Genomic DNA, 13,565 nt, shown 5'->3' with positions numbered 1-13,565 from the left:
GGCCTGGAGGGAGGAAGGGTGTGCCCTTCCGAGGCCCAGGAGCCCCCAGGTCTGACTTTGAGGTAGCCTCTCCAGGCAGCCAGGCTTTGGTAGCCTTTGGGCTCACCCAGTGGGTTTCCCGACTTCCTAAATGGGATGGGGCGTAAGGAAAGAAGCCTTGGGTGCCCCCTGGGGTGTGGGTCTGTTTCTGAGTGTGCTGGTAAGGTGGGCCCTGCTGGTGTCCTGCTCTCCAAGGCTGAGGTGGCCTGGCTGCCTAAATGTGGACTTAGAGCAGCTCGGGAGCAGGGTGGAGCTGTGTAAGGAACACCTGCGCCAGGCCTGCCTCACCTGGATGCCAGCCATGAACAGGCCTTGGGCTGGTGCATGTGCATCTTTCCCACCCCTCTGTTTTGCCTTTGACCGTGGGTGATGCTGGCAGGTAGGGTGTGGCTGGTAGGGAAGGTTCTCTGAAGACAGTGGTTGAGCTGGCCTCGAAGTGGACATTCACCTGGGAGGAAGGGGGCCTGGGAGGCAGTTCAGCGGAGCCTCCTGCATGGGCGCTGGGGCTGAAAGCTTGTTGCCCACAAGTCTGTCCAGATCTTGCAACCCCATCACTGCTTTATAGAGTCCCAGTGTCCCCAGCCCCCTAAGAATGCCCCATAACCCCCATGAGTTTGTTCCTTGCCCCTGGACTGGGCACCCAGTGCTGCAGGAGCCACATGAGCTTTGGAGCTGACAGCTCCAGGTTCAAGCCCCAGCCTGACCACTTTTCAATTTGGCTCTGCACAGGCCCTTCCCATGTATGAAAAGATAGGCGTGAGACCCATTGCCTTGCCCAGCAGCTGTGAGAGCCCACCGAAGCAGCCAGTCAGCCCCTTGAGCTCCCAAGCCACCACAGGACTCACCTGCTGGGGAGATTGTGGTGCTGAGTGACAGACCAACTGGCTGGCTTAAGCACAGCCAGAAGGTGCCAAGCAGCAGTCTGGCAGAAGGGGCTTTTATGTGACCCCGTTCAGGACATGGGGAGTGCCCGCTGCTTCCCATCAACCTAAGGGAAATAAGGGGAGGAGGGATTTGCTCAAGGTCTTCCCACTAACAAGTTAAGTGGCCATTGCAGAGTGGGGAGGAAGCCAGGTAAAGATGGAAAAGCTGGATTCTACCCATGTGACATGAGAATGGAGCCTGGGTGGGTTTGCCCATCTGCCCCAGGCTGTTTTGAGGTGGGAGTGGGGGATTTTTAGGTAGGTGTTAGCATGCCGACCAGAGCCCAGCCCTGGGCAGGTATGCAAGAGTGAGTAGGTGCCAGGTGGGTGTGCAGGACCCTAAGGCACTCTGTCTACACCTGGATCCGGTTGCCCTGGCCACGCTCCCCCTTGGGCTCGGGAGGCATCCAGGGAACTTCCAGGCTAGGGTTAAACTCACCTTAAAGCTCTTACCACAGTGGGTCCTTGGCAGAGGGAACTCCCAGAATTCATTTCCCAAGAAGCTTCCCTGAGCTTTCCTCCATGCCCAGCTCTGTGGTGGGAGCTGGGACCCAGATGGAGACGAGGCTCCTGGCAGCTTGGAACTCAGTCTGGTAGGGAGGCAGACGTGGGAACAGCGAGACCCAGTGTGATCAGCACTGTGGAAGAGGAGTCTAGAGCTGATAGGGTTGGGGGTGGGGCAGCACTGAACAGGAGGCCCCTTGACCGTGAAGGTATCTGTTGGTGCCCTCCAGGACACAGGGACTGTTGCACCCAGGTAGAGCCAAATGGATGGTCTAGGGCTTTAGTGGTTTAGGATGGCTGAGGATGGGAGGCCAGGGGTAGAGGCAAGGAGTGACTGGAGCTGAGGTTGGAGCTGAGGTCAGCGAGACACAGCCAGCTTTGAAAATTGGGTTAAGGATGATGGAATTAAGGCCCACATGGGGCCTCATCTGGAAGGTAGGGGATTCCCTGAAGGGTTTTGACTGGTTGTGTTGGGGGTGTTTGCTCCAGCATCTACAAAAGCACCCCTGGTCTCTGTCCATGTGGTTTAGATGGGGCTTGCACCCCTGCATATGCATACTCCACACACACACCTAGAGTGAGAGAGCCAGGTGGCAGAACTGTCCTCCCGCTAACTTAGAAGGTGTTCGGAAGATACGGAGGAACTCCGGGGTCTTAGTTGTGGACCCCATTCTCATCAGGGCACACCCACCAGAAGCAAGATGCTAGAGCCATTTGGTTTTGCATCTTTGAGCTCAGTTGCAAACCCAAGGAGTCTGAGTGGCCAGGCTGGATACTTGGCCACTGTGCACTGAGGGAGCAGTGCACTTGGGGTCACAGGCTCACAAGGATGGCACCCACGGGGCAATGATTCCCCTGATGAAATCAGGGTGTCCGTATACAAAGAAAAGGGAATGGATACTGGGAGAGCATTCCTTTTGGCCATAAGGAATACATATCCTCTCCTTTAACTCATAGGCACTTAGATTGGTTCACCAATAGAGACTCAGCTTGAGTCCAAAAACAATCATTTGTGGAGTTGTTTGCTTGTTTTTTTGCTCAAATGATGGGGAAGCAATTGGGGTTCTCTTTCCCCCAGGGACAGATGGCAGGATATGAGCCTAGGGCTATGGGAGTTCTCCTCGCACCTCTTGGGGTGAGTTTGCCTGAGACTGATGCAAACATAGAAGCAGGTATGTACCTGATGCCACTGTGGGAACACCTGGAAGCAACTGTGACCAAAGCTAGAATCTCTACCCTGGGATTTACCTGCCAGTTACATGAGCTAGTCCCCTTTGAGCTCAAACCTTTTCCTTTTCTTTCTTTCTTTTCTTGGAGACAGGGTCTCACTCCATTCCTTAGGCTAGAATGCAGTGGTATGATCTTGGCTCACTGCATCCTCTGCCTCCCGGGTTCAAGCAGTTCTCCACAGGCATGTGCCACCATGCCTGGTTTTTTGTTTTTGTTTTTTTTTGGTAGATGTGGCGTACAGCTCAAAACTATTTGAGGATTCTGTCACTTGCAACCCCAAATGTCCCAGCTGATGTGGTGGTGGAGGGTGTTTTTGGAAAATGCCTTAAGTGCAATAGAGAAGTTGGACGAAAAACAGCCTAGTTAAAAGGCCGATGGACAGCCAGGTTCCGAATGGCCTCTGCGAGCTTGGACCTCGGGGTAGACAGTGGGACCCTCTCTAGGGGTCATCGGTTCCCTAGGGGGAGGCATGTCCACAAAGGCCAGGGCTGTGGATTCGGCACTAGGTCCTCCTTCCCGTGCTGCTTGCTAGTACGCCTGCTGGGCACCTAGTGGAAGGGGTCGTGAGTTGAGAGGGAGCCACACTGGGGTGCCTGCCTGCTCTGGGGCCCTGCCCACTGCGTGTACGCAGCGCCTGTCAGGATGTGTCGGGGGCCCGGACGTGTGTGTGCTCTCCAAGCTGAGCTGTGTGCGCGTCGGGGTTCTCGACCTCAGCCGCCTGGCTGGGCATCCAGCGTGCATAACCGGTGTGGCCAGGGCTCCAGCCCGGCGTGTGCACCGAGTCTGCCGGCGCGTGCCTCCCCTGTGAGGGTGCCCTGGCGGGTGTGAGCCGGGCGGGCTGGAGAGAGTCGGGTCTCGGCGCCGCAGGTGGGTGTCAGTCCTCCCCCTCCTTCCCTCCGGGGGCAGCCTCCTCGCGGCGTGTGGCGGGGGATGGGGGGCCCTCTGCCGGCCACCGCGCGCGCGCACGCCGGGCTCAGCACCCGCCGTGTACGCGCCCGTGCGCGCGCCCCGTACCTCCAGCCCAGCGCTCGGAGCCGCTTTCGCTGCCACTGTCTGCTCCCCCGGGCCGCCGCCGCCGCCGCCGCCGCCGCCGCCTCCTCCCCGCGCAGGCCCGGGGCTCTGTCCGCTGGGCCCGCGCCACTCGCCCCGAGCCAGGAGAACGAGCTCGAGGAGGATGCCTGGGCCCGTGAGTACCGCGGCGGCTGCGGGCCGGGCGGGCACTGAGCGCGGGCGGAAGATGGTCCCAGGACTGAGCCCTTCCCCGCGGGCAGCTATGTGCCCTGGCCCCGGGTCGCCGCCCCGGACCCCCGCCTGGGCCACGGGCAGCCCCTCCCCCAGCCCACACCGGAGGGAGGGAGAGCGCCAGTGAGCGAGGGAGCCGGAGCGGGGCGCGAGCCGCCACCAGTTCGCTTGGAAACGGTTGCCACAGCAACGGGGTTGCGCTCCCCGGCAACACGACTGCGGGGCGGCGACGCCCCCTCCCCCTATCTCCCCCCTCCCCCCACGCGAGTCCGCAGCTCGGGGGCGCAGGGGGAGAGGGGTGCGCGGCGGGGGTACGTCGCCCCTCTGGCCCGGCTGGGTGTGCCTGCCTCCACAGCCCGTCGAGGGTGGGGGTGGGGGCGAGCGGCCGTGGGCACGGGCTGGCTCCCACGTGGCTGCAGTCGTCGCAGCAGGGCTCCTGGGGTGGCTGCAAACGTGGGGGTGGCCCAGCCCCTGGGCTTGTCACGGGAGGAGGAGGCACTGGAGGCTGGAGCTGGGGTCTCTGACCATAGACCCCCGCACCCACCCAACCACCACCACCCAGGGCCTAATCGCTCCAGCCCTGGACATGGCCTGAGCCGAGTTGGGTTCCCCCAGGGGCGATGTTTCTTACCAGGGGAGAGGAGCGAAGCTTGCATCCCTCCTCCTCACAGCCAGGGCATGTGCCACACCGGGCAGGGGCCCGCGGTGAGTCTCTGCTCCTCGTTTCTAGCCACCATTCTCCAGGGAGGGGTGGAAGCAGAGTGGGCAGGAGCAGAGGAAAGGACATTGCTGACCCAGGGAAGCTGAAGCCCAGGCCAAATGGGAGCGACCCAGCCCATTGTCTGGATCACAAGTGCCCCTTTCTTGTCTGAACACAATGCCCCAACTGTACTGAGTGGCTTGCAGGTTGGCCGGCAGGGAGGCCCGGGCCACATGGAGGTGCCCGGTCCTCCAGGGGAGCTCCTCTGGGAGGAGAATGGCCTCTGACTCAGAGGAAATGACCTCTGGCTCCCCTCCCAACCTCCCCTCAGCGGGCATCATGCTGGAGAGAGAAATGGCCCTCCTGCCAGCTCTCCCAGGCCTGACTCAGCAGATGCCAGCCACGACCACGGGCTTCAGATCCAGCATCCCAGCGACCACAACCGCCCTTGGGTTTCCTTTCCCATCCGGGGAGGCACACTAGAGGTGACTGGCATCTGAGGCCTTGGCATAAGGTGCCCTTAGATGGGTGGTGCCCTGGAGGTCAGGCCTGAGTCTCCTGCAGGCAGGGGTGCCTGGGGAATTACTCACGGGTGCTTTTCACTCCCTTCCTGCTCTGTGAAACCTGTGTCGAGCACTCTGCCTCCATCATCTCCTAATTTTTTACAATTGCACAAGGTAAGTTTATTATCCCCATTTTAGAGATGAAGACTCTAAAGGGAGGCTCAGGGAGGTGAGCGACTTGCCCAAGGTCACACTACCGTAAGTGGCAGAGCTGAGTCTACAGTGCAGACTTCTCTGTGGGCAAAGCCCCTCGCTGCCTGCTATCTAACTTCTCTTGTGACCCAGGCAGAAAAGAACCATAGGGCCTTCTAGAAGAGCATTCTTAACCTTCCTTCACTTTCATTTAGTGAGGACATTCCCTGTCTTTCAGGTCTTGGTACATTTTTTCTGCTTCCAGCAAAATCAGCCAAATTCTTGCTCCCCCAGATGGATTATAGGACAGGGCTAGCTTTCTCTGTCCCTTCTTCACTTCCTCCCTCCTCCATTTTCTCCCTCTGGGTGAGACCAAGCAGCAAAGGGCTGCCTCAGTCGCCTGGGAATCCCCCAACCCGTGGTCCTCGGCTCAGGGGCTCCGTGGCCTGCTCAGCTTGCAGTCTTCACTGTGGGAGAGAAAATTTAGCGAAGATGGGCCCGTGCAGTGCTGCAGCCTGTGGGTGCTCTGTCTAGCTCCAGGCACTGGAAACCCAAATGCTTCCAGGATCGGGGGGCGGGGGGGGGGGGGCAATGGAATGAGTGAGGCGGGCCAGGGAGCCACTCAGCTCCAATCTTTGTCACTGTGTGAAATGTGGACTTGGTATGACCTGACTGTCCAATTTTCAAGATGAGCCAGAGATCCAGACCTTTATATACGAATCTCCTGGATTTTTTAAATGTTGGCAATTAATCAGAGTGTTTAAAAAAATTGACTGTGAAAATGGATTGTTTTAAAAACATGTCTGTGAACTGTGTCCAACCTAAGGGTCCTGTGTCTGAAACTTCAGGTCCGTGGAGGTAACGGCAGTTTTTGCTAGGCCGCCTCTAGGCTGTGTACAGTGCAGCACCGTGGGCTGCTTTCTGCATTTGAGCTTCTTGAGACTGCAGGGTGACCCCTCGTTAGAGGGAGTTCTGGTCTTCCCTTGGCACTCTTGTCCTACTGCTGAAGAAACTTCAGCTCAGATATGGGAGTAGCCAGAATGGGGTCACATGGCTCAGTGAGGGCAGAAGCCACATTGGAACTCAGGGCTATCCCCTGGCACTCTACTTGTTACCCAGGCTACCCCCCACCAGGGTATCACCGTCATACCCCTGTGGCCACCTTCCCTGGAGGGTCAGATCATTATTTCCATGCTAGCTGCAGGGATGGAGGCACAGAGAGCCACAGACTGAGGTTTCAGTAGAGGAACCTGGTCTCTGAAAACCCTGCCCTGAAGAGAGCCGGAGCTGAGCACAGTAACACTGGCCTGAGTAAGGGCTCTCCACCTCTAAGCCCACCGGGGCCCCAGTCTCTGTGCTTATCTGTAGTCTCCCAAGCCCTGGGTTCCTGGCTTGGTGAGAGGGTTAGGTCACCTACCTATAAGCAAGGGTACCACTCAGTACCCTGACCTAGACGGAGGGAGGTTCTGGCCCGTTCCAAGCCTGGCTGACTGTGGGAGCAGAGTCAAGTCGTGTCAAGTCCTCTGGCCTCAGTTCCTCTGTGTTAGCGTGGGAAGGGTGTAAAGATGTTACCAGTGGCTTCCTGAAATGCCCTTCCTGCCAGGACTCAGGGCTTTGTCATCACCTGGGCTTTATACCACCTGGCTATGGAGCCCTGAGCTGGACCCACTCCTTGTGCCTACATCCTTGTCTGTAGAGAGAACAGTAGCCACCTCCTGGGTGTTCGTGAGATAACTAGCATAGAGGCCAGTAGTGGGCCTGGCGTGTGCAAGGCACGAAGGACAGGCTATCGGATTGTCCAGTCCCCCAGCCCCCACCTCCTGCTCTGAGTTCCTGTCCCTTCCCTTCAAGAGCAGCAGCTCTAGCTTGAAGTCCAGGCGTGACCCAGAGCCCCTGCTGCCTGGGGTTTCCCATCCCCCTCCCCCTCCCCCAGAGCCCTGGTGTGTGCCTCCGTGCAGCCTTTTCCTTTGGTTCTCCACTTGCTTATAAACCACCCTGCCAGGCAAGGGCTGGGTGATGGCTTTTCTCTCTGTGACATTTTGGTGACTGGCTAACACTTCCTGGGGATGAATTAGATGCAGACCCGGCCCTTGAGATACTGCCAGTCCCACAGCTGAAAGACCGAACAGGTAACGAGCCCTCCAGTCTCTCCTTCTGTAGGTGGTTCTTGAGCTACTTACTGGGTGCCAACTGGTAAGACCAATGGTGCTGGACCTTGGCTGCCCCAGAACATCCTGGTATCACTGGGCTTCCCATCCCTGGGGGGTGAAGTGGCTCAGGTGAGCTGGACCTGAGAGGCCTTGCAGGAGCTCTTCTGGGTGACTAGTGGTTCTCAAAGGGTGCTCCCTGGCCCTGCAGTACCAGCATCTGCTGGGAATTTGCTAAAAATGCACACTCGGGCCCCATCCTAGACCTACGGAATCCAGCACTGGGAATGGAGCCCAGCACTGTTTTAACAGCCTCCACGTGGTTCTGATGCTTAAGTTTGAGAGGCCCGGATCTAAGCCACGTTAAATGATGGATTGGCTCCTGAGGCAGTGTGGTGCTGTGAAGAGTGACTAGGACGGGCAGGGGCACCACACAGTGGTAAGCATGATGATGGCAGCCAGGGAAAACAAGTGTTGGCCTGGCCAAGGCAGTGACAGGAGGACCAATGGAAGTGGACAGATGCTACCCTGCAGAGGTTGTGGTGGATGGAATGAATGGTGGGCTCTTTGCTGAGGTAAGGACCCAGTAGCAGATTGCTGGTGCTTTGGCGTGTAAGCCTGAAGTGTAGGGTTCTTTGTGCAGAGGGCAGTGTGGGAGGTGCCCACAGCAATGCAGCCAGCCCCTGGCTCTGTGTGCCCTTGGGTGTCATTTAATCTCCTTGAGCCAAGTGTTCTCATCTGCCAAATGACAAGAATGCTAGCCTGCTTTGAAGAGTAATTGTGGTGCCCAGCCCTCAGGCAGGGAGCACCCCCGGGGACACACACATCTCCGCAGCCTCAGCTCAGAAGCCACCATCGTGGATTAGCTGCATCTTCACCGATGAGGAAACTCAGGCAAGTTGGAGTTAGCAGACTCACCCAGGGTCTCGCTTGCATCCCCCTGCCATGCTCCCAGTGAGCGTGTGTCCCAAGAAAACCATGCAGAGTGATACGGTTCAAAAACACTACAGATAAATCAAGATGGAACCCTAAAAGATGTTCAAATAACCTTCAAGAAAGAAAAGAGAGCTGAGTGTGGTGGCTCACGCCTGTAATTCCAGCACTTTGGGAAGCTGAGGCGGGCGGATCACCAGAGGTCAGGAGTTTAAGACCAGCCTGGCCAATGTGGTGAAACCTCCATCTCTACTAAAAATACAAAAATTTGCCAGGCGTGATGGTGGGCACCTGTAATCCCACCTACTTGGGAGGCTGAGGCAGGAGAATTGCTTGAACCTGGGAGATGGAGGTTGTGGTGAGCTGAGATCTCGCATCATTGCACTCCAGCCTGGGCAACAGGAGTAAAACTCGGCCAAAAAAAAAAAAAAAAAAAAAAGTAAGAAAAGAGAAAAGAAAACAAACAGAATGTAAGTAACAAAATAGCAGACTTCGGTCCATCCACAGGGCCTGGCTCCTGGCACCTGAGCACGTTGGGTAGGAGGAGGCAGGTATTTGCTACCAGCAGTCTGGAGCCGTGTGGGCAGTGGAGGGAGTGGCTGGGAGCAACAGGCTGCAGACAGGCTCTGAGTCTGAAAGGCTCCCAGACAAGGGCAAGAGCTCACATAGTAAAGGAGCGGTAAGGGGGCATGGCTTTTTCCGGAGTCTTTGCAACGTCTGGCCTAGTCAGGTAGAGCATTTTGAAAGGTCTGAATGAACCTCCGATGTTTATGTATTGAGGACCTATGGTGGCTTAGATGAGAGTCTGCTGAGCACCTGGGAGAGAGGCGTCAGACAGGAATGCAGTCCTGTGGGCCTGGTGTGGCACTGCCGAGGGATAGTGTTCAGCATCAAACCCCCGTCGTGCCAGCTGGGCGCTGGAGCCACGTTAGGGCCAGGGAGCTAACTGTGTGACCTTAAGCAAGAACCTTCCTCTCTTTGGTCCAAAGTTGCCTGGTCTATAAAATGCAGCTATGATGGCACCCAGCAGATCCTGGGTGTGGCCTGCCCTGTCTGGCCTAATGCCCAACCAGCTGACCCTGTCTTTTGTCTCTCGCTAACGTGGAGCTGCCCTTCCATCTCCCCTTCATCCTGTAGCTCTTTCTCACCCTGCTATTCCACAGCATCGTGGGGCTGGTGATCAGGCATGCCAGGGCCATGGTGGGAAGGAACAAGAATGTACATTTTGTCTGTTAGCTGGCCAGTCTGCCCAGTGCCCCCGTGGCTGCCACTTCATCTGACTTATCACATAGGCAGTGTTTTCACAAAGTTTGGATTCAGGTTCAGGCTAAATCCTAGCTCCTCCCCTTCTGAGCTGTGTGACCTGGGGCAAGTCATTTCCCTCTCTGATCTTATCTCCCTGTTTATCAAATGGGCACAACCACCACATGGACAAGGTGGTGTTGATGAAAGGATTCTTTGTGGAAAGAGAAATATCCTTGACAGATATTTCTAATTCAGCTAACCCCCATCATCTCCAGCCCTAGAAGTACCTTTTCTGACCCAGAGTTTTTCCTGCCTGGCAGGCCAGGGGGACTTATGGTTAGTGCCACTTTCCTCAGAGCATTCCTGATGGCTCAGGAAAAGAATAACAGATTTAATTAACTCCCAGTGACTGGCAGCATCGTGTTTTTATCTGGGCTGCGTCACCATGGCAGCTTCATGGCAGGGTTGTCGAGGGGGCGGGCAGAGCTATGGTTCCTGCCATTGTCTGTTCTGGAACACAGGCCCAGGAGAAGGGGACTGGCATGGGCACCAAGTGGCACGTGGCTGAAGGCAGCCATGGAGTCAGACGGGTGCCATCTGGGGAGAAGTATGGGGTGGCCCATGGCCTGGCTTCCCCTCAGCTTGGGGCTCAGGCTCCCTGTGGTTCTCAAAGTAGAGTGTGTGCCTTGGGTGTGCTGAAGGTAGGAGGGTCCGTGGTGCTCCCGGAAGAGGCCCACAAAGTAGCCCAGGCCACAGCCTCCCCCGCACCCCACCCAGGCTAGGGTTTTGTGGCCAGGCCTGGGTTCAAATTATGGCTCCACCACCTGCCATCTACACAGCTAGTTGTTCCCCACTCCTCATCTGTAAAACAGGAATTCCAGTTACCCCAAAGGCTTTCGTTCAAACCCGTGTATAAGGCATTCAGGAAAGGCTCAGTTCTGTTCTGCGGGGGCGGTGAGCAGTCACCTGCTACCCTTCACTCTCAGAGTCAGGGCTCTCCCCTACCTATCTCTTAGGGTGCAAGGTTCCCCCTCTCACCCCCCCCCACCCCGCTGTGGAGAGGAGGAAGCAGAACTAGAGATGCCCATCTGGAGTAAGGGCAGGACCAGGTGGATATGAAAGACTAGCTTCCAACTCTCATCTGGTTTTCCTCCCCTCTGCTGAGAGGGAAAAGGAGACGGCAGCCTGGAGACAGAGGCAGAGCCAAGGGGGGTTGTGCACGGGTAGGAGGCGGGGAAGCGGAGTTGGAGTAGGCAGGGGCGCCCTGGAGGAAAGGAAAGACTGGCTCACGCCCGGCGCGCTAGGCGCAAAAGCAGGGCCGGTGGCACGACGTACGAGTCGGAGCCACCCGCTGCAGCTCTCCTACGGGAGCGGCGCAGATCCGGAGGACGCGGTGCAGGGCCGGTTCCGGGCTTTGGGCAGCCAGGGCCTGCCAGGCTTCTGCACAGAGCGCCGGGTGGCTGTCGGTCTGCAGGGCTCTAGGAGATGTGCCACCCTTTCCCCACAGCACAGCAACCGCACCGACACGCCTCTTCAGCGACCTGGTGCGCACAGGCTCCTGAAACACTTTGGCAGCTAGGGTACCTTCAGCGGGAGGCTGCGGATGGCGAATCTCTCGTGCGGGCTCAGAGTTGGAGTCTGGCCTTTGCGCGCCCCCTGCTGGCCCGCCTCGGCTCCCCTCGGCGCCCCGGCTCCGCGGCGGCGGCGGGGCTCAGATAGGGGAAACCCTACTGAGGAAACCTCGAGAGTGACGTCATCCTCATCGGTGACGTCACCAGGCCCCCGGGGAGCGCGGGGTTCCCACGGAGGAGGCTTTCCCCGGACTGCGCAGGGCGCGGGCGGGGGCCGGGAAGTCATCGGGGGCCGTGGCGCGCCTTCACTGCGCCCTGTGTCTGCCCTACAGGTCCCGCGCGGCCCCGGGTGAGGCACGCCCGCGCGCCCGCCGGCGCCATGGGAAGGAGCGGGCGCCGCTGTTGTCCCCCGCCGGCGCGCGCACGACTTGAGACCTGCCACGGGCAGCCCCCGGCCGCGGGTCCCCGAGTGACGCTGGCGGCACCTGAGAGTGTGGCGCGGGCCCGGGGCCACGCAGAGGAGCCCAGTGACCAGTGAAACGGCTGAGGACCCGCCGCCCGTGCCGCCGCCATGGTGATGTCCCAGGGCACCTACACGTTCCTCACGTGCTTCGCCGGCTTCTGGCTCATCTGGGGTCTCATCGTCCTGCTCTGCTGCTTCTGCAGCTTCCTGCGCCGCCGCCTCAAACGGCGCCAGGAGGAGCGACTGCGCGAGCAGAACCTGCGTGCCCTAGAGCTGGAGCCCCTCGAGCTCGAGGGCAGTCTGGCCGGGAGTCCCCCGGGCCTGGCGCCGCCGCCGCCACCACCGCACCGCGGCCGCCTGGAGGCGCCGGCGCACGCGCACTCGCATTCGCACGTGCACGTGCACCCGCTGCTGCACCACGGGCCCGCGCAGCCGCACGCACACCCGCACCCGCACCCGCACCCGCACCACCACGCGCTCCCGCATCCGCCGCCTCCACACCTGTCGGTGCCGCCGCGGCCCTGGAGCTACCCGCGCCAAGGTGAGTACCGACCTCCGCCAGGGGGCGATCCGGGCCGCCCGGGGTGGGCGGGGCGTCGGCGCGGGCGGGCTCGCTGCTTACCCGTGGGGCTTCCACCCACCGCCCCGGGAGAACACGGGCGGCGACGGTCTAGTGCTCAGGCTTGGGCTCGGGCTGGGGCGCGGGCGCGGGCGATCCCTGGCCAGAGCCTCTGCGAGAGGCTGGAAACCCGCGGCTTCACCCGCTCCGCCCGCCTCCCACTCCGCAGCGGAATCGGACATGTCCAAACCACCGTGCTACGAAGAAGCGGTGCTGATGGCCGAGCCGCCGCCGCCCTACAGCGAGGTGCTCACGGACACGCGCGGCCTCTACCGCAAGATCGTCACGCCCTTCCTGAGCCGCCGCGACAGCGCGGAGAAACAGGAGCAGCCGCCTCCCAGCTACAAGCCGCTCTTCCTGGACCGGGGCTACAACTCGGCGCTGCATCTGCCCAGCGCCCCTCGGCCCGCTCCGCCCTGCCCAGCCCTCTGCCTGCAGGCCGACCGCGGCCGCCGGGTCTTCCCCAGCTGGACCGACTCAGAGCTCAGCAGCCGCGAGCCTCTGGAGCACGGAGCTTGGCGCCTGCCGGTCTCCATCCCCTTGTTCGGGAGGACTACAGCCGTATAGAGGGGCGCCCGGCGCCCCGGGCCCCACCGGCGAACTCCTGGCCTGACTGCGGGGCTTTTTAAATGCTTCCCTGGACTGCGGGGAGGGGCGGGGGGAGGGAGGGATTTCTTATCCCGTTTGTTACATTTTGAGGATAATAAAGGTGTGTGATCTGGTTTGGTACAAGCGGAGGGTGCACCCGCTGCTTTCGCCCAGGGTTTTGGCGACAAGCCGGGGCCTTGGCGGGAAGAACTCTGAACGTGCGTTTCCGCCACAAGAGCGCCTAAGGATGCAGAGCTAAGTCTGAGATCAACCTTCCTCCGGCGGTTCTAGGTTCCAGGCGGCTTCCCCTGGAAGCCTCAGCCCCCCACCCAGTGTCTGACGGGCCTTGGAATTAGGGTGAGAGCGCCCCCTGGTAGCAGGGAGGTGCTGCGGCCTAGGAGGTGGGAGGAGTTGGGAGCCTGGGTTAGGGCAGGCGGCAGCCCGAAGGGATCTGGATTTCTTTATTAACAGACATGAGCACGACCCGTTACAGAAGTTTGTGCTTTCTCAAAAAAAGAAAAAAAAAAAAAAAAAAAAAAACGTTACTGAATGTGAAAAAGGAACCCAAGCAAAGAGGAAGGAGTTGGGGAGGGGCCACTCAATGAGCCCCTGGGCCCCATCCACAGCCCTGACCTGAGCCGCGCCTAGGGCCTCCAGCCTGGGACC

General features: G+C 59.4%; 1 protein-coding gene across 1 annotated transcript; it reads left to right on the top strand.

Moving 5' to 3' along the window:
* The first annotated feature begins 28 nt into the window (after positions 1-28).
* Positions 29-13,045, top strand: PRR7 (proline rich 7, synaptic). Its single transcript, XM_039460360.2, has 3 exons — positions 29-3,882; positions 11,562-12,233; positions 12,481-13,045. Exons 2-3 carry the CDS (start codon positions 11,801-11,803, stop codon positions 12,876-12,878), a joined length of 831 nt encoding a protein of 276 aa, XP_039316294.1. The 5' UTR covers positions 29-3,882; positions 11,562-11,800; the 3' UTR covers positions 12,879-13,045.
* The last annotated feature ends 520 nt before the right edge of the window (positions 13,046-13,565 follow it).

This window comes from Saimiri boliviensis, chromosome 20, assembly GCF_048565385.1.
Source record: "Saimiri boliviensis isolate mSaiBol1 chromosome 20, mSaiBol1.pri, whole genome shotgun sequence".
Lineage (NCBI taxonomy): Eukaryota > Metazoa > Chordata > Mammalia > Primates > Cebidae > Saimiri > Saimiri boliviensis.
This window is presented reverse-complemented; position numbering and strand designations above follow the sequence as displayed.